General features: G+C 31.9%; 3 protein-coding genes across 3 annotated transcripts in view; 1 reads left to right on the top strand and 2 right to left on the bottom strand.

The window, feature by feature from the left end:
- Positions 1-9,111, bottom strand: part of fax (failed axon connections) — a 31,925-nt gene extending 22,814 nt beyond the window's left edge. The window contains exon 1 of the mRNA XM_013323840.1: positions 8,659-9,111. Within this exon, the coding sequence (XP_013179294.1) occupies positions 8,659-8,961 (303 nt within the window). The 5' untranslated portion in view covers positions 8,962-9,111. The remainder of the gene's footprint in view (positions 1-8,658) is intronic.
- Positions 9,112-13,222: 4,111 nt separating this feature from the next.
- On the bottom strand, positions 13,223-24,202 carry MED23 (mediator complex subunit 23). The gene is made up of 17 exons (XM_013323983.1): positions 23,917-24,202; positions 23,434-23,678; positions 23,138-23,270; positions 22,507-22,689; positions 21,560-22,332; positions 20,953-21,353; positions 20,647-20,821; positions 20,132-20,301; positions 19,284-19,402; positions 18,795-18,982; positions 18,115-18,295; positions 17,630-17,775; positions 16,991-17,214; positions 16,461-16,700; positions 15,588-16,032; positions 14,972-15,178; positions 13,223-14,463 (listed from the first exon to the last, which is right to left on the bottom strand). Exons 1-17 carry the CDS (start codon positions 23,956-23,958, stop codon positions 14,325-14,327), a joined length of 4,011 nt encoding a protein of 1,336 aa, XP_013179437.1. The 5' UTR covers positions 23,959-24,202; the 3' UTR covers positions 13,223-14,324.
- A 792-nt stretch (positions 24,203-24,994) lies between these two features.
- LOC106126268 (uncharacterized) overlaps positions 24,995-26,436 on the top strand; it is a 52,375-nt gene continuing 50,933 nt past the window's right edge. The window contains exon 1 of the mRNA XM_013323802.1: positions 24,995-25,267. Within this exon, the coding sequence (XP_013179256.1) occupies positions 25,139-25,267 (129 nt within the window). The 5' untranslated portion in view covers positions 24,995-25,138. The remainder of the gene's footprint in view (positions 25,268-26,436) is intronic.

Raw genomic sequence — 26,436 nt, 5'->3', positions numbered from 1 at the left:
CAGCTTTTATTCATAACACAGGCAATAGATAGATTTCTAGTTTACAGCTTTCACTCAATATTGACTTTCATCTTATAGAAATAAGTAGTCGACCACAGGAAAGTATGTCGTCAATGGAGTAAGTGGACGCTTTTATACGCGTTCATTTCACACGGACGCATTTTCTGAGAAAGCTCCAAGTACCACAAAGAGTCAGTTGTGCGACGTTAAAATTGCGTCTCTCACGTACAAACGTTCAGAAATACCTCGGTGACCAATACTTAAAACAGATGTCCAACTGACAACTTTAACACGCATACAGAGTTAAAGGATATGCAGCTTAGAGTTAAGGACAGTAAAATTAAATTCATTACGTGTTTTACAACCGATGAATGTATAGATGGTATACGTAAGGGAACTCAGACATGCGGGATGATAGATTTATGGACGAGTACATACTGTGTCGACCCTTCATATGGACAAGGACGAGATGACGGTTTGTAACCGGTTTCTGCGTTTAAAACAATTCAATTAACGCTATTAATATTATAGTCATCCCAAAAACCAATTCAGGAATCTGTATTATCTTAAAGTTTTACAAAGGGAATAAGTTTAATATTTCACAAAACGCACGTTTTAGAGTCACCGTGCTTGTACTTTGTTATCTGACAGTTAGGGTTTTGGTCTCGAATCTTTAGCTGACAAGAAGTCTCAACAAAAATAAATAAACCGGTAAATAATACCGGAGCCCGCTGAGGGCACGAACAAGTCCGATACCGCTTCTTTAAGTCAAGCGACTATTTGTTAACGAGAATATATTTATGACGCCTATAACCGAAGCGTAAAAGAAATGAATCGACAAATCTTCTACCTGCTTTCTTTAAGTAATGTGCGTTATTGATTGTTTTTAATTCTACATTCTTGTGAAATATATTAAAAAAGGTTGCGTTAAAATATATTTTTTTAATTTACTACATTCTAATTAACTATTCAATAAATCATATCTTAATCTTTAACTAGCAATTCTTTAAGTGATGATGACATGTATTATATTTATATTGTATTGTATATCCACGAGAAAACAATTGTCTCAGCTTTAAAAGAAACTAGTGTTTAATACACGAATTTATACAACGATGTTAATATTCAACAGTATTATAATGGTTGCACGTAAGTATGCCGTTGCAATATCAATTCAGTATGAGTTTTGCATTAGCGAGGCGACAGCGTAGCGAAGCATTCTCTGCGGTACTGTGAGGTTAGGGCGGCCATATTTGATAGTTTGCGAGGGGATAATTTGACAGGAGGGTATGGGTATACAAAGAACGTTATGAGGGTTTGTAATTACAGAGCTTCAAGCTTAAATAATGAAGGAAATCACTAACTATAAGTTTAGATTGTCGAAACAAGATATATCTCAATTTCTTAAAGGAGAATTTATGATGACGATATGTTTTAGTATCATGGTTTCGGCAGTGGAAGCTCACAGTAAGATTAAGAACGAAGTAGATTTAGAACGTAGCTTCTAGAATGGCTTGCTATTATGTCGTGTTGCAATTTATAATCTTTCTAGGTAACGTATGTCCTTGGTTTTTGTTATGGAACTTTTTATATGCTGTCCTTAGTCCAGAAGTACCTAAACCAATTCTTCAATCGGGATTCATTGTCCTGAAGGTTAACAAACAAACTCGTTAAATTGTAAGTATGCATTACATTGCATAAGTGTTGTTTGTAACAGTTTGCGCAAAAACAAGTGCAATTTTTTACAATAACTGCTTAGCTTGGTTAATCTTTTCGACAAGGTTTTATTGTTAAACGATTTGTATTGTAACGTAGGTAAACTGTTAAAAAAATGATTCAAAGGAAACTTAAGGAATGTTTTAGATAATATTAATATAAGCACTTACTTAGGATGAAAGATTATTATTATCTGAAGCGGGGATACGGTATATTGTTAAAAAATTAAACGACAATTTAAAGGTAGACGCAAAATATAAATCCTCTTTAAAATCTATAGAGACCTTTCACATTTCTTTCACTTATTTTCCATAACCTGATTTACCGTTGAAGAAATGAATTATTCTTTATTTAATGTAAATTAAAGTCTTATTATAAAAACTCTCTTAAACTCTCGATACCAATGTTTCTATATGAGGAAAGACGTTTATGTGACAATTTTTTACCTACTGCCGTTTTTTTCTACTCATTTACATATAAGTTCGCGTTAATCCAAAAAAAGAATTTAACTTTTTAAGTATATTTTCTTTCGGAAATAGGTTAAAATCTCACACAATTTAATCCAAGTTGCGAGTTGTAAAAAAATTACTTTCTTTTTCTTATAAATAAGCAAACAAAAGACGCCTTGTTCTTGACGAAAGAAAGAGACAGTATATTATAATTACTGTTTGTACTACTAGACCCTTAATGTGAAATGGTAATTGACACGTCCATTGCCGTAACAAGTGAACGTATTATGATAAAAAAGCCGTTTCGGGTCTTTACACTCACGTAGAAAGTTAAGAAATCACGCGTACAGCAAGAAATGCGTCTACTTCGAGTCTTTTTCTAACAAAATGTGATTAAAACTTCATATTGGAAACAAAATATAAACGAACGTTCGTCAATACAGTAAAAAAGTATTTGTTCGCAATGGGTAATGACTGAAACTGAATTCATTTTAGTAATACATCGTTCGACTACATTTCCCAGGAGTAACAAAGAACTATTTCAACAGTAACCTAATTATTGAATATTCCCTAGGGTTTTGAAAAAAAAAATTAAAAGTCCTACACATTTTTGCTTTGCTGAATATTTTCTTATTTACTAAGGACAAAATCATAGCCAAGTAAATTCGATATTAAAAGCTTCTTTGCATACCAACATACAAACTTTTAAACTTTAAAAAACAAAAGAAAAATAGCTATAAGTATTCCGGTTAACACAGTGAGCGCATTCAAAGGTTGTACGACTGTACGCGTCATAGATGAGTTGTGTAGAAAGTGATCTGTATAGGGGTTCGGAGTGAGCTTTATTAGTTGATAGTATGTGCACAAGGTTAATACGAGGGGCAATGACCGGCAGCGGATACCGCGCTATACCCCGCCTCGCCTCGCCTCGCCTCGCCTGCCATGTGCATCCACGACCGATGTTCACTCCACTGTCACTATTTACTATTGATTTATATTATAGTCCGATTCATAATTATAGGCTATTTAAAACAACTAACTATACAATTTTGCTGAGAATTGTTGTTTTTTGAGTGTCATTCGTTTGTAACTTGCAATAGTATGTGGTGGAAATAAAAAGAATGAATTTATGAGTAAACAAATGAAGCCGGTCACACAGAATTGATTGTGTTTGTGACTAGTAGCCATTCCTTTTCAGTCAAATTTACAACTCATATATAAAATTATAATAAATAAATATAAATGAAACAGACTGCACTGACGATTTACTCGATTGCAAATAGTGAGATGGTTTTTTTATGCAAATTCAATGTCGCGAAATTTATTGCTGCGATACAATAAAAACGAATTAAAATTATTATCCTAACAACTGTCACTGAGAAATTAATCTTTCATTTTATTTGTAACCGTTGTTAATTTTATGATAGACGAAAATCACTACCATTAATTTTATTTATAAAGTATAGTTGTCGCCAGCGACCCCGTCCGCGAAGTATGTAAGTAGCCTATGTTCTTTTAGATTATTCTCGACATATACGCCAAATTTGATAGAGATCGGATGAACCGTTCTGTCTATACATATAACAGAACTGTAAGTCGGCGTTAAAAAAATCGAAGCACACCTTTATTTTTCTGTAGTATTGGCGCACCAATCTACGACGCAGTGTTTTTTTCGACGACCGCCGGGATGCAAATTCGGTCTGGATTTATAACCCGTCTACGTGTCCGATGTCACGTATGCAGTTTGAAAAGATGAATATATCGAATTTCAATTTCAGTATGGAATGAATGGAATTTTTAGACAGAGTAACGGGTGGCCGTTCTTCTTGCTGAAGTTGCTTGTGTGTATTTTGTTGACCATTGGCTAATTTTAGTAATTCATATTTTTTTCACGCATTTTTGTCTTTTATTGAATTAAAATCTTAACGTAAATTACTATGTTTAAGTTAACTGTTCATAAAACATATTTATTAAAACATTTAAGACGTGAAGCGATAAAAACGACACTTAAAAGAGTAACCGAAGTATATATTAATTTATTATCGAGTTGGAAATTGTAAAAAGATGTAATGTATTAAAAATAACCATGACCCATCTGACGACGTAGACCCACTGCCCAAATCTGTCCACCACAATAAAACTTTATTTCTTATTGTGTCGAGGCAAGTTACCACGCTCTCTCGATTTTTGTTTTTCACATCGCTAAGGTCCAACTTGTTTTCGAACTATGTAAGTTTATAAACGCTTCTGTCGTGCAAGTGTTCAAATATTTCAATGGGAACTGCGATACTTTAGCTCTTATCGACTTCAAACATTCAAGTTAATTTATTTATTGTAAAAATCTAATTTAGTTCATATGGACTAAGATACTGTTTTACCTACAATATAAAAGATGGCGGAGAAGAAACTGTGCGATCTATGACAATAGAAATACTATTCGATTTATCGAGAATATTGCTTAATACTTTTAAGACTTATTTTAATTCCTTTCTGTCGTCTTCGTGTCTGTTTATTATTTTAATTACATGGATTTTAGGGTTCTTGTGTTTTATCTAAGCGAAGTAATCGCTCTATATTAAACGTAATTATCTTGACCAGTTACTAACTTGGGTATATCAGTCAGTAGCCTTAATTTGTAGTCAGGCGTCTCAAGATTTAACGGAGCGAGTAGAACATGTGTAATCAGGTCTTAGTAACTGGACACCCAACGCACTCAGTAGTGTGAACAATTTTTTATCGATAATACGCAAAGGGATGAGTTGAAATTTTGAATACGTATATACGTATCTATGCTTATTTATTTGTATGATATTTTGGAATACTTTTAATTTAAGTCGTATCGGTTTCTCAATACCATTGGACACAGATTACGCAAGCAAGGAGAGGCGGGACGTTACTGCGAAATCACCAATAAAAACCTTTTAAGTTTTGTAAAGCGTAAGCAAATAAATCAATAGTAAGTTTTTGTAAAGTTAATTATTACGTTAATTATTTTAATACTTGTTGACGTTGGAAGTATTGCGTTAACGGCGGTCACTCGATGAGTTCTCGACAATCAGACTGCTGTCGACATCTGGCGACCATGCCACACAACATGTGCTTTTTTAATTAACGCCGTTTATGAAGCGCTTTTAATAAATTCATATTCCAACTCAAAATATTATTAAATTAATCAATGAATTTTTATTATATTTATAAAAAATACTTTGATTGATCTTTGATGGTATTTTGGCGTTACTATGTATTAGATTTTATAGACAAAAGCATAAATTTTACCGTAAAATTTAACACTACCGTGAGACTTGTTTTGAGGCGTATTATCATCCCCTTAACAAAACAGACAAACAGATAATTTAAATAATTGAACTACTAGTTATTTATAATAGCTTCAAATATCCTATGTTATAGATGCATAACTGCTAAACGGTAACAAAAGTGGCTTTAATAATAGCAGTAGCAACGGGACCCAACTTTAGTACAAAACGCCTAATTGTTTTCATTTATCCGATTTAAAACTGGAAAGCCGATTTAAATGAAATATTAGCGTAATCGTAAACAATGCGTGCTTTAAACAACTCAAACAATTCCTTCTTTAGCACAACTAACGTGTAAAACAAAATAGGAAGTGCATAGCTTCACGGACGCAAATCAAATACATGTTCCCCAATAGTCAAACAAATGCAACCCATAATAGATCTTTCTTAATAACAATATAACTTACTATTTTTACCATAAAACAGTACGTTTGATAATAAGATTACGTTTACTAGTAACCAAACCCAAAATCAACGTAGTTTAAAATTGAAATAAAATTTAATCCGATATCTAAAGAAAACAATATGTTCGTACGATACGTAAGTTTAATATTGATATTGAATAAAAATATTCAAAGTTTTAAGTAAATAAATCATAAATCGCCGGCATAACTTAATACTTGTGATAAATATTTTAATTATAAGAGCTATTATTTTTTATTATTAATGCTCAATATCTTTTACTTATAAAACTTGGTGTCCGAAACAAGTTATCAATAAGTGACAACCGCAGAAGTATTAGGAGTTTTACCTGCCTATGTACGGGTTTACGACGAGACCCCTTTCTCACAGATCATTATTTCGCGATCCTAAGATGTACAATTAGCAAAAAAATGACGACCCCTAATAAGACTTCAAGACCCCATTGTAGGTCGCAGTTACCGGAAAAAATTCTAAATAAGAATAAACGTTCCTTGTCAACATTTTTAGGAGTCTTCCCTGCCTATTACGGGTTTATGATGCGACCCCTTGATCACAGGATATTATTTCGCGACCCCAAGATGAACAGTTAGCAAAAAAATGACGACCCCCCAACAAGAATTCAAGACCGCATTGTAGGTCGCGATTCCCGAAAAAATGTACTAAATTCTGTCAAACGTTCACCGTTTAAAGCTACATAAATCAATGTTTTCAATCGCATTGATGAAAATGTACAAAAAAACTAGTCATCCCGCAAATACGTATTTTGGAAGCATATCAAGTTTATTTGACGTGTTTTAAATATAAAATCGACCACAGCCCTTGAAGATATAGTTGAATGGACTGAGAATATGCTAGCCTTCGACATGCGTCGGATGCATACAATTGAATACGTTGGTTTATGATTGTTGAATAATAAAGACATTATATTATTAACCAATAAATCGATACATAGCTTACTTGCCCAATCGATTGGAACTTGGGGAAACAAGACCCGGGATATAATGTAAAAATTTGTATATCAATATTGTCCTTCTTGAACTGTATCAGTTTTTATCTGACTACTTGTTTTTTTATTACAACTCAAATATAAATAAATCCAACTCAAAAGAATGTTGTCACTTACGATACGTTATATTTTCCACAAATGTTTATAGAATTTCGTAGAATTCGGATACCTACTACGAACTAACTTGTTCCTTTAAATTTCGAATTCCCAGAAACAATGCATTGTTTACTAGATTCTAAAAGAAGTATCAATACCTAGAGCATTGGATTATTAAGAAACAATGTAATACAATTTTGTTTTTAAATTATAATCCCAATTATAAAGAAAACTAGAGTGCGTCTTACAATATTCAGCTCCTCAAAGATTCAGCGAATCAAAAGAAGCTAAATGCTTAGCGACAATTTGATGACATCGTTAACCTTAATACAAAAGTGAACGATTGATGAAAGTCATCAATATTTTAAAAGGTATTTAAAGGAGGTCTCAAAATATCAACGTAAACAAAAAACCGTCATACTTGTGGCGTGTAGGAAATTTTATTGTTAATCATACTTATTCGTGGGCTCATTGTTTATTCTCCGTTCGATTGCCTTTTCAATCCGATTGCAATGCACAAACTTATTTGTAATATGTAGGCAAATACTATTTGTTATATTTTAATGAAGGCGTGTCAAATAAATGTTTATCAAAAATAAATTTAATTATTATAATAATATTATTTTTGCGTAATCATCGTTTTAGTTTAAATATTTATCCGGAAAATAATTAAATAAATTATTTTTTAAAATGTTGATACTAATATGTTTTGCCCAATTGCTTTGTAGGTAGGTACTTTGACTTATCGTCTTCATCTATATTGATGTCTTCAAGTTTGCAGGTGGCGCTGAAGTCTGAAGCTTTCTTATTCTTTGTTTCACTATACTTAAAAAAAACACAAAACATTAAAATAACAGTTCAATACCATCTCCATATCATCGTTGACCAATTTGTGGCTTCCATTGCTGTTTGAGCATCGATATCTGTAAAAAGTGCGCTGCGGGACACGCCCTTTTCTCCTGATAATCTTTATTCTAAGTCGACTGAAAAATTTCTTCCCCAACTTCAGTACAAGGGTAACAAAAGCTCTTAGAAATTAGTCGCTTCCGTCCCACCTACGTCTATATGCAGAACTTCTTTCATATTAATTAGCCTCATTAGGCTAACATAAAAATTGAATTATTCCTCTTTGGTTAAAATAACAATTAAGAAACTAAAACAATTGCCTGTAAAATGCTAGATTTTAATTTAATAAAATCTAGATATCTCTTCAATCGATGCAACTGGAACTCTTTCAATTTTTTTCCTATTAACATATAAGTCTACGAACTCGAGAATAGGGGTAAAATAAAAAATACACAATATAAGGAAATATTATAAATATTTTTAAATTTGGCAGTGCGGGCATTCGCAACGCGAAACTCGCAACGTAAAATTCGCTGCATAAACTTTCTAGAAAAACAAGAAGGTAAAAAAAAACTAAACAATATATTTAAAAAAACCGGGAATGGGACTTTCGTACTAAACAATAACTATAACTTGAAATGTAAATATCTCGAAGACAGCACAGCATCCCAAAACCAACAAAAGAGAAACGTGTTAGGGAATTTAGGGTATTACCTAAACTAGAAAAAAAATAGTTTATATGCAGGTGAACACGCAAGCGGAAGGGATTAAACAAATTTAAATAATACAACACAACCTAAAAACTAACCTGGTACTTGATGCCGGCCAGACGGATCCATGTCTCAACTTTCAAGCAATAAGGAGAAGTCGAGGGCAATACGGGAGTACGTGTGAATTGATACAGGTACACGACGTCCTTCTCAAAGTTGGTCTTATGTACATTCGGCTTCGGGGGAGCAGCCTCTGGTTTTTTCTCCTCTACTTTTTCTGCCTTCGCCTCAGTCGCCGGCGGCTCCTCTTTAGTCTGCCCATTGTCTACCGGAGCCTCATCTTTTACTTCCTTCGGCTTTTCAGGGGTTTCAGGAGTTGTTGGTATAGCTTCAGAAGTCATTTTGAATATTTTTTCACTCAAGCCTGCCGAGTAAAGCACAAACTGACGCGTCGACTTTTTTTATGTTAACACAACCCGCGCGTTCAAGTAACTGATGCTCGCACGACTGCCTCGTAAATGAGCAACCGATTGACTGACTTCGGGTCGGGCTCGGAGCTCGGGGCTCGGGGCACGGTGCTCGGGGCTCGGGGTTCGGGCGGCCGGGCGGGCCGGTTCCCGGTTGCTCCGCAACGCCTCGATCGTTCCACACAAAATGGCCGCTTTCTCCCGAACGCGATCGATGCAGCTATTTTTTTTTTGTTATAGACTACAATGTTTTAAACTGTTGTTATTACACATTGTACATTTTTGAATTTTTAAATTGTTTTGCTAAGTAAAACTTGTGAAATCATAAATATAGTAAACGTTTGGAGGTCCACAAAACTATGGCGCCTAATTTGAAATGTACCGTGCTGCAATAACTTCCGGTATAACATACATAAGGAATTTCTACTTCACTTATTTATTTATACTTAAATTAATAAATGATTAATTACTTGTTTTACTAATAATTCGGAATTTAAGTGTATTCAAATTAAAGGAATATTGATTTATTTTTCGTCTCGGTGGGTTTCGGCTGAACTGTTACGTCGAAGAAGGTTATCTGGCTCGATGTGTGGGACGCTGCTATTGCGGTTAGTTGTGCCAGGAAATATGCAAATGTAAAGCCAGACAGCCGGACAGGGTTCAGGAAATGGCTTATGAGAAATCAAATCAGTACGAAAACGACCTTTTGAGACTGTTTTGACACTGAATGGGGGGCGCTAGTGAGCTCAATCTTCATTTATTTTAACTAATCCCCGGGGGGGAGATGTACTGGTCGCTTACTGAGCTCTATAAATGGACTGGCTATAAAATGTAGTAATTTGTGCCCATTGGATACGCGCCATTTTGGCGCTGATGGTAATGGTTTGTAGCAGTGGTGTGGATTCGAACTAATAAAATAGATAGTATTAACTGACTCGTAACATCAACAGCAGCTTTTAAATTGGAACGAAGTAAAAGCTGTCATTTCCAAGCAATTGCCTATCCATTTGTAGAGATCAATGTTGTCTGTATATAGCAAAGGGGTTCGGTTAGTCCAGTAGTTCCCAAACTAATTTTGTCTACTGCCCACTATGACAATATTTTTTTTAGCGCCCCCATATTTTCACATATTTAAAGACCACTATAACTTCAAATTAAATTAATTAATTATTGTGACCTATATGTGTATATTAACGGAGAATTCTAAACGAAACTTTTACTATAACCCGCAACTTGAGACCTGCAGCGCCCATAAGGGGGCGTTATCGCCCACTTTGGGAAAGACTGAGTTAGTCGATGGTAATTGTAATCGTGGAATTCCACTGCGGTAAAAAAATATTGCTTTATATTTTCCAAGCGAATGTAGAGATTGACTATATTTTATTTTCGCCAGTGTAAATCTAGAGTTAAATTAACCGAATCTCCTAAACAAAAGACTACTTAACAGGAGCATAATAGAGATATTTTTAATGATTTCCTGGACTAATTTTATATTTAATTTCATTGCTATGGGGACATTTGTGGTAAGAAAACACAATAAAACATCGTGGGCGGATAACATGATTTATTTCAGACATATCAAAAGCTTAAATTATTTCAATTTTACCGTTAACGTAATTAAAATAAGCAAAAGCCACTGAGGTAATTTATATATTCATGTCTTGTCGAAGGTTTTACAGACAGGAAACATATCATCCTTTTTATTTTGTTTGAAAAAAAAAACAGACAAGATTATTATTGTATGTGTTTCGGCAGTAATATAAATACACGTGCCCTTCCTTTTGTTTAACAAATCTATCGTTTTAATTTACACGATAACAACACTCTGTATATATTTTATATCCTTAAAATTGCCCTAAAGTACACAAAAATAATAAAAAAATCATCCTTTTCGTTGTAAATTAACCACTAACAAAAATTATTTTAATACATTTATAAAACGAATTGTAAAAATTATAGTAACTAAATTAAATAAGTAATATTTATATTGATCAAAATTACATACATTTCATACTTCAAAAATTAATTAACCTTATAAATTAAATTGTGGATACGCGAGAGTACAATGGACCGCGATATTCTCGCTTATGGTGATTTCTGTCTAACCTTTGTTTCTCGCTTATGAAGGTCGTCCGTAGTAATTGTACAGACTCTCGCTTATCTAGGTTATACTAAGATATAAATGGATTTAAAACTAAATGTGAATTAATGTGTGACTGTGGGTTTACACTGCCGTGAATTGTATTACTACGAATTGTTTTTCTCTTTTGTATCAAAGATAATGAAAGAGATGGCGATATGTATAATACAAATCACAACAGAGATATGAGTTAAAAAATTAATACTGAATTCTAACACTACAAATATAACTAAGTACAGATTATTAAATATATCGGAATTAAACATAAAAAAAAACTTAAGGCTTAAGTTACATTTTAGCTTAAATATAATTACGTTAATTCTTTATCACACTTATGTATAAAATTACAAGAAATCATGTATATTGAAATATTCTTTTATAACCACGTTGACGTTCATTATATCAATCACTGGCTGTCAAATAGTTAATACACGTTTTTAACTAAACACTGTCTAACTGTATTTTTTAATACAGATCGTGTTTATTAAAAAATTTAATATAGAATTAAACATTTAATTCTTTTTATTATATAAAATATTTTGCCCGCAACTTCAGAGCGGTTGAGTGCAAAAAAAAACTTAGTAGCCTAAATGTCCTTCCAGACTATTCTACATCTGTGCCAAATTTCAGCGAGATCCGTTAAGCTGTTTTAGAGATACGTAGTAAAAACATCCATTCATTTATCCATCCGTTCATCCATACGTCCAAAATTTTGCATTGATAATATTAGTATGATTGTTATATTAGTCCTATAATAACGTAGATTAATTTAAAAGAATTTTACATTGAACATTTTTCACTCGTGTATGTATATCAGTACATTTATGTTAAAGTAAGTTTTCACCGTTGTATTACAAAATTATTTTTTATTTTATTTTTTAGAGAGGGATAACACTATTTACTATATGTGGCATTGGAAATCAAAGTTAAGAACACAAAGTTAAATTATTAATAGTTGTTAATATATGTTTTAAGTGCGTATCTTATTTCTTAAAAATATTCTTAAATGCGCAGTTACAGTATTTCTTAAAGTTAACATTTTATTTTTAATCATTGTAGAAAATTAATTGCACTTTAATGTGATGTTAGAAATTAATCATAGTATATACTTAATTATAATAAAACCCCTTAACTATAATCATAACACACTTTCCTACAATAAAAAAAATCCTAATATATTTAGATGACACTTTTTCTTACCTATTTTACAATATCACTTGACTTAATCTCAATATTTTTACAATATAAGTGAAATATCATAATGGACGTCATGTTTGGAATATGACGTTTTATTTTTTTAATTTAATTTTAAATTCGAAACAAAGGATACTATCTAAGCGTATATATGGGGAAACCGGTAAGCGAGAGTACAAGGTACTGCGATATGTTTCTCGCTTATACAGTTCCCTCTCTAACCTGTTTGTCGCTTAAACAGTTTTCTCTCTAACCTGTTTCACGCTTGTTCAGTTTCCTCTCTAACCTGTTTTTCGCTTGTACAGTTTTCTCTCTAACCTGTTTCTCGCTTTTACAAGTTCCTCTCTAACCTGTTTCTCGCTTATACAAGTTCCTCTCTAACCTGTTTCTCGCTTATACGGTTTCCTCTCAAATCTTTTTCTCGCTTACGTAGGTCGTCCGTCGAAACCGGATAATGACTCTCGCTTCGACAGTATGTGTTCAGAACTATTATTAATTATTATGAAATATTTTGTTCGGTCAAAATGTATTATTAATTACAATAATATATCAACGGTACTTTGAAAGTGAAGGCAAGAATTAACCTTTCAATGCTTAATACCCAAGAATATTAAAAAATAGTATTTTAAGCTTAGTATTAAAATATTGCTTATAAAATAATTACAATTAAACGTAATAATAATTATGTCCATATCATTTCTACACATATTCCTTATACTAATTAAAGTAAAATTATCGGAAAATATTATCATTAATAACCTTATTATGTAGAAAAATATGTACACTTAAACCATATTTACAAATATGGAGTAAAAGCGAAATATAAAAAAAAAAACAAAACAAAAATAAGGACGTCAAATTAATAATTTCAAAATTAAAATTAATTAGTTAAATTAATAACTAAAATATTTGATAAAGCTGCAAAATGCATATATAACAATAAGACCGTGATTTTAAGCGTATGAATTATAAATGCGAAAAAACTTTTATGCATATACTAAAATTGATAATAAAAAGCAGATACCAAATAATTAACCTAAATAATCTAAGGACTTCATTTTGGACAGAATCAAATGTATGTAAATGTGTAATATTAAAATAAAAAAAAACAAAGCTAAGAAGTAAAATTAACGATAACCATAAGGTTAAGACCACACAAAGAAACTGAAGTGCATTAAATATAAAATAAATGCCACATCACTATTGTTGGGAATAAAAAATCCGACATTACCGGTGTGTTGACACAACACTAGCCTTACTAAAATATCGACGTTTATGTCCCCTCACTAATCATTCTGACACTTGACTTTGTAACGAAAGCGTACTATTCGCGCCAATCGATTCTAACCAATGATGTGAAAAAGTACATAGGGATAGATAGTCCTAGTAAAGTATTTTAAAACTTCAAACTTTATTGCATTAAAATTCAAAGTTTTTCTAACCATAGTTGAAACTAGTGGAACTACCATATTCGTAAAACATTTCATATTTTGTCGATAACGTTACGATGGCTCGTGACGTAAATATTCATGATAGGCACTCAAATTCGTATTAATTCGTGTGGTGTATATTACCACCTATAAGACTGCTCCAGCATCCGCTAAACTACTCACTATGTCAGTTAATTAAGCTTAGAAATAACTACATATTATATATTCGACAAATTTCATTCACACAATAAATTGACTGATTTACCGTGGGTTTCTGACACCAAAATCTCTGTACAATATCGTCATATCTGTCTTTTATCTTTATACAAAACAGAGAACTATATTTTTAATTATGGATTTTAGTTTCAGAAACCCACGATTAATAATAAAAATTATGCTATTACCTTAAGTTGGTATTATTCGACAAACATTTTGTTCACATATTGATTGCTTAAAAATAAGTTGTGAATTATGAATAGTATAGTTCATTTTTGACACTATGTGACAGTTGAGTCAGTGTCATCAGCCGTATGCTATGCAGCATTTATCTGATCCACATTGAGATGTGTAATGAATCTCAAACGCATCTGCAACGCAGGCCGTAGTTTCCTGATCACATTTTCAACTTCATTCTTCATTATATCACCAACGAACATGTATTTGATGTGATAACTGTACAACTGTTAAAGAAAATTAAATAAAAAATATTACTATAATATTATATTATTGTAGATTAAAATCATAGGCACTCTGTAAATGGATAGGTGATTGCTTTGAAACGACAGCTTTAGCTTTGTTCCAATTTAAACGCTTTTTCAAGTTCCTGACATTTCTAACACTATTATTAGTTTGAGTCCTCGCTACCGCTACCGCAACTATCAGCGCCAAAATGGCAAAAATCAATTAGGCACAAAATACATTGGTTTATAACCTATCCATGTATAAAGGTCAGTGTTGATAGAGTAGAGTACACTGGCTGAAAAGAGAAATATGTGAAATAATTTTATCAATTAAATTCCTCACAATATTGTTGTCTTTAAAATTCTATGATAAATAATACGATAATGTTATTTCTTTAGTGAAAATCTATCCCTAATTGGTTGTAAGTCAAGATAAGATTTTTCTTCATACAGTAAATTCTATCATTATATTTAGCTTAATATTTTATTAAAAAGGATACAGCAAGTCACATATAGGGTCGACGTATTGCAAATGAGGTTGCAATTTATCTATATGTGCGAGTAACTCGTATAATGTCAGAGTAATATCCATCACAACACGAGATATATCAGAGTTGAACCGCTGCAGGAGCGGACCCACCATGTGACAGAGGAACAATAGTTGCGTTTCTGTTCGGATCTCGGGCGATAATTTCTCTTTCACAAAGCTGAAATGTGAACATTTTATAAAATATCTTACTACTATTATAATGTTTAGATGAATGGATGAATGTTTGTTAGAAGGTATCTCCGGAACATCTCAACGGATCTTGATGAAATTTGTCATACATATAGAACATAGTGTGAAAGAACACATAGGCTACTAATTATTTTTAATACCGCGCAAACGAAGTCATAAGCAATGGCTAGTAATATTATCAATGCAGAGGTGTGGAATGGTGGATGGATGGAAATGTTACAATGTATCTCCGGAACGGCTACATAGGTTTCGTTGAAATTTGGTACAGACGTAGAACTTAGAACACATAAAGGTTACTAATTGAAAGGTGACAATATTAGCTGAAAGGTACAATAAATCGTATATATCAATATTTAAAGAATTACAAACAAACTTACGTAGGAACCTGAACAATCTGTCCGGTACCAGCATGATACCAAATAGCATGACCCAAAGCAAGCGTCAAACTATATTTATTCTCCAACATTGTTGCATTTGTCGTTTTCAAATTGAATATCTGGAACGGACTTTCAGAATATGGCCATTCTATTATTTCATTACTAGTTATAAGTTCCAAAATCTTGTCATGTATCACATTCCAATATGGGTCAGGTAATGCGGCCATTATAAGTCCCACGGCGTTTACCCATAACTGTATCTTTGTGGTGGGTATTACGACAAACCCACTAGTGATAATTTCAAGTAGACTATTACCAACAACATTCGGTGGGAATGGTAAAGACATCAATTCAACACAAGTCACATATAACGCATGAGCTGATGGATTCGGATATTCATTGAAACGCCAATCTGTGTTCGGAAAGTGTGATTGTCCGGTCATCGCTGGAATTTTGTTTAGGAAATATTTCTTTTGTTATTTAGCTGTATTACTCAGAGTCTGAAGTGTCTTAAGGTATATTTGTAGTATAAAAATGCTAGTCAATTTAAAACATAATTCTGTACTAAACTCAGATTTTAAAATGTAATTTTCATATATAACTCTTTATGTGTTACTAATATTATAAATGCCAATGTTTAGACGAATGGATGTATGTATGTATGGATGGATGTTTGTTTGAAGGTATCTCCGGTACGGATGAACCGATATCGCTGAACTTCAACATAGATGTAGAACATAGTTCTTCAAAACTCATAGGCTATTTATTATCTTTTTTTAATTCCGCCGGACGGAGTCGCAGGCGACATCTAGTATGAAGACTAAAAAAGACAAATTATTTTTACAAAATTAGTACAAATATAAAAAAGGATACTGTCAACCATTCTATTGACGAGACTTAAATAATAATTTAAATCTGGTGTCCAACTGGTCGCGTCAACTTCAGGTCTGGCTAGATAAGACTGGAAGGCTTCTGTAGTCGCCCAACCGGCAGGTCGTACATCTTTCAATGACCCTAACACCGCGTTAACTAACTTACGTTTTAGTAACGGTTTATCACGCAATTTTAATTCGTAGTAATGCAATGTATTGTATAAAAATGTTATCGGACGATCTGGAAATAAAGGTTTTAGAAATTTAAATCTTTTTAAATTTTTTATATGATTGTTATTGGTATTAGAAAACTAAATAACAAATAAAATACAAAAACAAATATATTTGAATTTAGAGCCAGAAATGCCTGAATTGAAATTATAAAAAAAGAAAAATCATGTTTAAAACTTAATTAATCTGAACATTTAAACCATTCAAAGACATTACAACTTACAATAGAATTAAAAATATAAAAATTAAAACATTAAAAATACTAAAAATGCACAAAAAATAACAATTTATAAAACTTACCATGGAATTTATACAGATAACCAATATGTTCGAGCAATTGTTCCAAGTTCTTGCTGACTTGAGGTATCTCTAAATGTCTGTGCACTACCACATCCAGCACTGGAATGATGCGAAGACAAACATTACTCAGGTAAACTGGTATAGTACCTCCGTATGTACCACTTGCCTCCTCCGGTGCAAACTTCTCTGGATATTTCCTATGGAATGCCAAATGTTTTTCGTACCTGAAACAATAATTAATTTAAAAAAAATCAAGCTTTCTACTAGCATTCACCCGCGACTTCGTCAGTGCAGAATGACATAAAAAAGTAACATATAATATACCTGCGTCCAGACAGACAAACATACAGAAATATAAATATTTATTTCGATTGTACATTCAGACACTCCAATTTTATTAATAAATATTATATGTACTATGAAAGTTATGTTTAAAAATTTAAAATCTTATTAAAAACATACTCGGTTTAACCATTTTGCAGTCATTTCTAAATGTTGATATTAAAAAAATCCATACTTTTGCAATTTAATATAATATAATTATAAAGAAAAAAGAACTTTTCCAATTTTTTTTAAATATGAAAAAATCACAATTTTAAACATTGTCAAAAAATTGCTAAAAAAATGTATTATTATTACCAATTATTTTGTTTCCAATGCTCCGGGGAGTTTTCCTTTACAAAATCTTGAGCTCTGTTCCTCAACTCTGATCCTTTTAGTAGCAGCAGCTGGATAATGTACAAACACACCTGACTCTCATTACCATCTAGATTTGGACGTAAGACCTGAAAAGATAGATATATAAATTTCAAGTATAACTGTAGTTTCCTGTGACATAAGTTAAATCAAATAGCATTATTTTCAAACAAAATTTTACTAACCATGGATTTCTAAGACTAAAATCCCCGTTTAAAACATATTGTTACCTCTGTTTTATCAAAAATGAAAGACTGGGATGACAATATGTTTTATACAAATATTATGGTCACATAAACTCAATTACTGCAATCAATTAATTTATTTTCGAAGTTTTTCAGGTTTTGAAATACCACTGAACTTTAAATCTTATGCTTAATTTATATATGACATATTTAAGTTATTAAATTTCATAGAAGAATACTCACAAGGCACAAAACCAGTCTATCAATAGTAACAATATTATATTTCCATACAATATCATTGATGGCATCCACACATTTGTTGATATGTGGTCCGCCTGCCGGATTTGTCACTTCATACATCAAATAGTCACAGAACTTGCGCACATGAGCTGACAATGCTCTTGCACCAATGCGCTCTAGAATCCTAAAAAACATGAAATGGCAAATTACTACAAAGTGTAACACACTTAGACCAAATTAAGAAACAGACAGACATCCTTCGGATGATAATGCATTTTTTTAATTTAATTTCTAGAAAACTAACCCATTCCTTAGTTCGAATTTAAAAATATATAAAACTAGCAGTCGCCCGCGACTCCGTCCGGGTGAAATAAAAAAAAAATATTAGTAGCCTATATATTCTTCCAAACTATGTTCTATATGTGTTCCAAATTTCATCGAGATCGGTTCAGCCATTCTACAGATACCTTCAAACAAACATCCATCCATCCATCTAAACATTTATTTATAATTTTAGTAAGATTAATACATTAATTTTAATAGTAATTAATACAACATTTTTCAAATTGAAGGATCATCATAACATGTTAAATACTATGAATTTCAAGTATTAAGTGTGTATGAAATCAATCGGTGGCACTGAAAGTTTTAATAAGATATAGTTATTTAGTAAAAAATCTTACTTGAATGCTATAGGATTGATTCTATTTGTTTCAAAGATGATCTTCCATAATAGACATACAAAGAGTGGTGCTACAGGTACAGAGAAATGTGATATTATATCATTATCATTGGCCATAGACGACCATTTTCTATATTCTTCTTCAACATATTTCTTCAACAGCTGTTTATTTTCTTTCTGTGCTGTATTCTGTTAAAATAAAAATTACAAAAAAAACAATATTTTACAATTTTCTTTCTGTACTATAAATTCAAGATACATACAGTTGAAATTTAAAAAAAAAACTGGTTTACAAAAAAAATCTACCCATACTAAAAAAATCACAAGGATGCCGTCTAGTATTATTATCTGTTAGAATCCTTCATCATATCAAAGTATTATTACATATAAAATATAAAAAGGATATGATCCGGTATGAAAAATAAATATGTCATAGTTACATTATATCCAAAAAAAAATTAACTAAAAATAATGCAAAAATGATGCTTACCTGTGAGAAGAACTCAACAAGTACAGGCGGGAAACACTGCAACGTGTGCTGTGACCAATTGTGTGGAGTATTAGCCATTATCGTTGTTAATAACTCCTTCACAGCGGCACTGTCGCTGCCTGTAATAGTCAAACATGAAGAACTTAGGAACCTCTATAAGCGAGCAACTTCTATGAACAAATCGTTGTCCAGGTCTAACAGGCAACCTACATAAGTGAGAAACTTCGTTTAGAGAAAAACCTCCACAAGCGAGTGCGTTTTTTCTCTAATAAATATAACATTTATTAAATAATTTGTATTCGACAGTTATATCTGCAGAATTCGTCAATTAACTCTAAACTAAATAATTGTGCCGTCAAATGAAAAAATATTCAAATCACATCAATAGTTCATAAGGTAAGTAAACAAATCTTATCACTTTATAACCTCATGATCCATTCTCTATATAAATAGTTTGAGATACCTAAGTAATATCGAAATTACTAATAACAATCATCTCTGTATCAATATAATTATACTACTTATAAAGAAAAAATAGAGCATCAGTGGCTCAGTGGTTAAGCACTTGCAATCTGCAGATCCTGGGTTCAAATCCCGCCATGTACCAATTTGTTTTTTCATTTCTGATTTACATATATACATTTATTCAACGTTCTTACGGTGATCGTGATGCAACCTGCACATATCTGAGAAGAAATTCAAAGATATATGTGAATTTAACCAACCCACACTTGGCCAGCATGGTTGACTATGGCCTAATCACCTCTAACTTATGTTAAGGTAGGCTCAGAGCTCCTCGGTGAGGATGTAGTATAGTGAACTGATGAATGAAAGAGAAAAAAACATACCAGTCCCTGTCATATGAATGCCTCTAGCTAAGGTCAGTACAAGAACTCTATTGAGTTCCTCACTGTCTGAAGACACGAGTGACTTCGGTTCTGATACAACACGAGACATCTGCAGTTGGACTCCGGAACTTCCCAGACTTGTAATTAGACGTAAGGCCGTACTTTCAAAACTGAAAAGAATATATCAATTAGAACTTAGTAATTAATATAAAATAGCAAAATATTAAATGTAAGTTAAGAATTTATTCATTCCTAATTATCTTAAACAATGTGCCATAAGATGGTTCTCTCGGTGAGATTTGAACCCACTACCACTAGATCAAAACAACTTTTATCATACAGCTTTTAGTGCTTTCTAATCTTACTAATATTACAAATACAAATGTTTGGATGGATGAACGTTAGAAGGTATCTCCACAATGGCTGCATAGATCTCAATGAAATTTGGGATACATGTAAAACATAGTCTGGAAGTGCACATAGACTACTAATTTAGATTTTTTTTAATTACATACCATAGTTGCAATTGAGTTTGATTTGCTTGCGGACAGGCAGCTAACGAATGTAGATGTGAGAGTAGAGTCACTCTGTAATGTGGCTGTATATGATGGATACGATATGAAAACATATCCAACAAGTTATGTAGGATGCCCCAAGCGTGGGACTTGAACACGTTTGGTAGCAGCTGATCTGTGGGCATAAGTATTATTACTAAGACTAAATATAACAAGTGAGAAACAGCCGCTTCAATCTAATCTTAAGCTATTATTTACACTTCAAGAATTAACTTAAATAGTTTATTTAGCAAAAGATGTACTTACTTATAAACCCTTTAATACCTAAGGATTCAATCTCGGTGTAAACAAGCAAACGACTGTATGTCTCCACAAGGGCTGGTGCCATCATACTACTGCCGGGTAGATTAGTCTTGTTCTGTGCCAATTTAGCCACATGAGTGACTATAGAATGTATAACAGACATCTTGCAGTGCAATGTCAAACTATCCAATATACACATAGACAAAGGCATTGTTGGTAACGGTGTACCGGGATTACCATTAGGTAAAGGTTTCTGAATGCCAAATAATGTTTCAATTATAATTCCCATTGGTCTTGTATAACATTCCTGTTTTGTTGAGTATGCATTACATAGTAAAGGTATTCTGTAGTCTCCTCCCATTAATGATGGCGTATTATTAGAGGACATGAGATGTTGGAGAAATCTATAAGAGGCAAATAATACATGCATTTTATTGTTCAAAAGTAATGCAATAAGTATCAAGTAAATATATGTGTGTACTGATAAACTAAGACCTTTGTATTTAATGTTTTTATATGCCATTTAATATTTAATGATTGGTTTCATATTATATAAGAAACTATCTTATCAAGAATAAACAGATACATTGTATTTACAATGAATACTTACTCATACTGCACTTTCAAGTTCTGAGGCATCGACATAGTTTTGTGTTCTGTTTCGGCTTTCTTAAGTAAATGCATCCAAATACATACAACAGCCATTTGATGTGTGCTGTGTGCTCTTGTCCAATCAGGTACAGGCAGAGGTTCCTTTTCTGGGTACAACAGCTCATACAACTTTATAATTGGTAAGAAATCAGATAATGGATGTCTTTGAATACTGCCCGATATAAACTGTAAAAGAACCCACATCAAATGATCTCGTCCTTTCTTCAAATTGTGTCCTGTAAGTTTATTATGCAAACCCATAACAATGTTTGAGAAAGATGCAAATCCAATCAATATTAAATATATCACTTGGGATGACAAATGTAGCCAACACCAATGAGTGGAGGACATTTCATCTTCTTCATTTTCTTGTTCATTTTTTTCCATCGGTGAAATCATTAATTCAACAAGTTGATCTTCAAGCGCTATGCAGCGCTGTTTGTGCTGTTTTTGTAAGCCGAGCATTGAACACATCATATCTCTTGAGTATGGCTGTTGAATCACATGCCGTAATAGTGCTATTTGTGGCTTTAGCAGTTCATCATCATATGGTAAGTTTCCTTTTAGTGAAAATTTCAATGTTGTTGGATCGAGCCGCCAGGGATTAATAAGATGGTCAGCGTAACCTGAGAACTCAACCACAGGTAGCATACTTGAATGACCGATTATTGACACCATTTGGGCGCAAGGTCTGAAACTCTCTATAAAACTGGTGAATAGATTTGCCAACTCCTGCAAAAAATTTCAATGGCAATTAAAATAGATTCAATATTGTGTTACTTGCTTTAAAGCTAACTCAGCAATTCTGTTGATAAGCAAGTAAACATTAATTAATTTTTTGTTGTTTATAAGTGATAAATCAACGAAGTGTTTCTATGAAAAAGTATATAGATAAAATATACTTACCCAATGTGGATAATGATTATTATCAGGATAGTCTTTCTGAATTTCTGTTACTATGAAGTATGCAGGTAGCAATGAAGCATTACGATCAAATATATACTCAAGTACATTGTACAATGCCTTCATCTGTGGTATGGTGCTTGAGTTAAGTCTCATTGGTAAACTGTGTGCTTTCTCTCGGCAGCCCTGAACACATGAATAAGAGAAAAAAAATCAAAGAAGTAAAAATTACTTCATTAAATCATCACATACTGTTTTTATAGATTTGTTTATTTCATTTTTGTTACAAGCTTGATAAGATGCAGTTACACTAAATTCAAAAGAATAAAACTAAAAAGTCATAGTCAAACTCGATAAGCAGTAGACCAAGCAACTGTGATATTTTTCTTGTTTATCAAAGAAAGATTCTTAACCAAGTTATTTGCTCTTGGAGGTTGTCGGTCAGGAAGAAATAATAACTGTTCCGGAAGTTTCTCGCTTATACAGGTTTAACTGTATTCAATAAAATAGGCTATAAAAGATTCTGCTTTATTGATATCAGGAACAAGAGTGTATTGTCCAAAATTCCAACTAAAGTGCCTCTTACTGTAGTTTATGTTAAAATAATAAAATAATAATGGTTGTATTAACTTACCTTCATAATTTCTCTAACTCCTTTATAATCAACTCCACCTATTATCCTTCTAATGAGATTCAAACTTTGAATCCAATAATCAGCATTTTGGTAATTTAGATTGTCACTGCTCAAAATGCAGTCACAGACCATACTGCAAATAATAGAGTAAATTAATTTTATATACAAGTATTATCAAAAAATTAATGATTCAATGCGATAAAAAGTAGACCTCATCACCACTTTTGATAAACAAAGGAGGAGAGAGAACTGATAAAAATTAAAAATAACACTAATAATTAATCAATATTTCATACCGTGCTTGGAGGATGTTAGTATTGACCAAATTTTCCAGTATAGTCAGTAATTGTTTCATTTTATATTGATTTGTCTGAATGGCTGTGTGAGTCAAATACTGTCTGATGGCAGATTCTTGCAAATCTGCACTTAGACTTGTTATCATTGCGCATAACTTCTTTTGATACATAGCTAATTTCTCATTTTCTTGTTCTGGTTTATATACAAGGTAACTACTAAATGCTTCCTCAACAGGTTCCACTCGCTTAAAAGGGAGATATTTTAATAATAAAACCCTAGTCAAGTTCTTTTCATAGGTAAAAGTATTCATAAAATTAAAATAGACTAGGTAGAAGGCAGTAACAGAGGTATTGGCACAAAAATTGATATTTAAAATTTTTATTTAAAATGTTTTGTGCCAATATCAATTTTTTGTTGGATGTTTTTCAACATTTTAAATACAATAATAATTCATTTGTAGTACTGTGATTGTGATAACTTACCAGTATGTCACTGACAATATTGCTAATTTGTAAATCAGCCATTTTAAAATCTTATGCCTACACTGTTTCGGTAATTATAACCTTAAACACATTTCGAACAAAATATCACAAATAATTACACTCGAACATATTCAAACTTGTTAAATCTACTTTATTCTACTTTACAGAGATAAATTTTAATAAAAATAATATAGTCGATAATTCCATGTCGAAAATTTCTAACAATCTACTAATTGTGAGCTTGTGAGAACGAGAATTAATAGTTTGACATTTGGTATTTGGTATTTTGGTATAGACTGATTGACACAGTTATTTGATCTGACTCGGTGGGCATAAGTCAGACTAAATTAGGATAGCTCACTAGCGCCCCCCTGTCAATGTCAAAAAAGATTTCGAAGATCACTATCACTGAGGTTGTCTTGTCATGTTCTGTTCTTTCATATCATTTTCCATTCTTATGTCGGTTTTATATGTTATTGACAGAAATATAAGGGCTTTAAGGCATCAATCAAATTATTAACAGCCCAAAAACGCCCCTTTGTTAACGTCAATAAATTTCACAGAATCCTCTTTGTGTTATAACTGTCATGTCATATTTTTCTTTTATATCATATGTAGGTTTTATTTAAATTCTGACAGAACTAACCAAGATAGCAGCGCCTCTCTCACCGATTCTGATTATTTTCATTATATTATATTATTTTTCACTGACTTATCTAATTCTTACTGCGAAAAACTGACTGCATTGTTGCATGCCGTAAACTGTGTCTTTTTTGGTCAAGTATAAATAGTGATAAAAGAAGAAAAATGTTCACCACTGTAGATTAGTCATGAAACATTTGAAAATATTTGGTATTGTAGTTTTTAGAAAAATATGAAGCACCTATCTACGTTGTTGTTGTTTTAAAAAAATTATAAATGTGCTTTTTTAAAAATTACATCCATTTAAAAGTTTACCAAGAGAGAAGTAACTTTATTACAAATTGCAATTGACTTAAACTTTTGTTTGGTTGATAACTTTGTGCCTTTGCCGCTAGTGCTACAAAGTTGTGAAAAAAACAAAGAGTTGCACCATGGATGTATAGCGAGTGAGACAGAAAATTTTGTGCTGAATGTTGCAATAGGTATATTAGTAAATTTGTTATTTTAAGACTGTTGTATAATATAGTGAATAACTTATGTTTTCGTCAGAATATTTTTGTAAATTATTGTACTTGGGGTGATGGAGTCACCGCCTTCTTTCTCTACACACTCTGAAGCACCACCGTTGAGTGAAGATAGTGGCCTTCTGATTACAAGTGGTTCGTTTTCTAGTGACTCCGCAAGTGGATGGCATCATATCACGTCAGAGGTGAGTAGTGATAATGAGCCATTAAACATTAACTCATACAAACACCAAATAGGTTAAAAACTTTTACTATTTACGTCTCCATGCCGTTACTAAGGGGTGTAAATAATAGTAACTATAACAAGTAAATAAAGCGTAACCTATCTGAACTTTTCCCAACTTTTTTATTGAGTTAATTGAGAAAGAAAATGTTAAATATTTGAGAATTCATGATTTTTTTAGGTTATTAAGTACTTGTATCGTAGTTTAACGTTTGAGATAGTTACAATTTTGAAATGCATTATGGACTTGTTATTGACTGCGCCGTGTGTACAAACAATGACAGTTTACGTAAACATGGAAATTACATACTACTATTTAACCTTTTACGAACTTTACTCTTTAAAATGATAATAACATTTTTTTCTTTTGTAAATCACTAAAAAATAATCATCAGATACAAAATTACATTTATAATAGTAAATTAGTAATAATAACATTTATTACACCTTTTTAAAGTATTAAATGTACAACATTATGCAGATAAGAAAGTAGAATAACTATGCATAAGTGACAGATATGAAATTATAAACATTTTTAAATAAAATTTATTAATTGCAGATCCTTTTTCGATTTTGTTATTAATATAACAGCTGTTAGGAAACAATTATTTATATCAGAAATTTTAACTTTACACATTATAATACTTATTGAAGGCACAGGACTTAACTATTTATTGAAATAGAGCATATTATATAAAAAGGAATATTATTTGTTTTCACTTTTATTTTTACCACATTGATATAAACATGTGTTGCAATGAAACAAAGAAGAGTTTAAATATTTTCAAAGTATCTTACAATAATTAGAATTTTATAAATGTTTTACTTTAATATAAATTGTTTTAACCTATTATCACCTCAAAATAAAGTTTTGTAACAAGTTTTTGTATGCTGTTATTTAGTTTAGAAGCTTGTTGAAGACAAACATACAATCATTGATATTATATTTGGTTAAGTCAGTTTATCACAAATATATATATAATAACCACCTTTGTTTTCTATATGCATAAAAATATTAAATTTATTGCTAATCAAAAAGTATATAAATTTTGTTTAAATGTATAAGGATAAAAGGTACTAGAAAAGATTTATATAGCAACATTATTTTAACCAGTTTCTATGATGTACTAG

This window comes from Papilio xuthus, unplaced genomic scaffold, assembly GCF_000836235.2.
Source record: "Papilio xuthus unplaced genomic scaffold, Pxut_1.1 DF825017.1, whole genome shotgun sequence".
Taxonomy (NCBI): Eukaryota; Metazoa; Arthropoda; class Insecta; order Lepidoptera; family Papilionidae; genus Papilio; species Papilio xuthus.
This window is presented reverse-complemented; position numbering and strand designations above follow the sequence as displayed.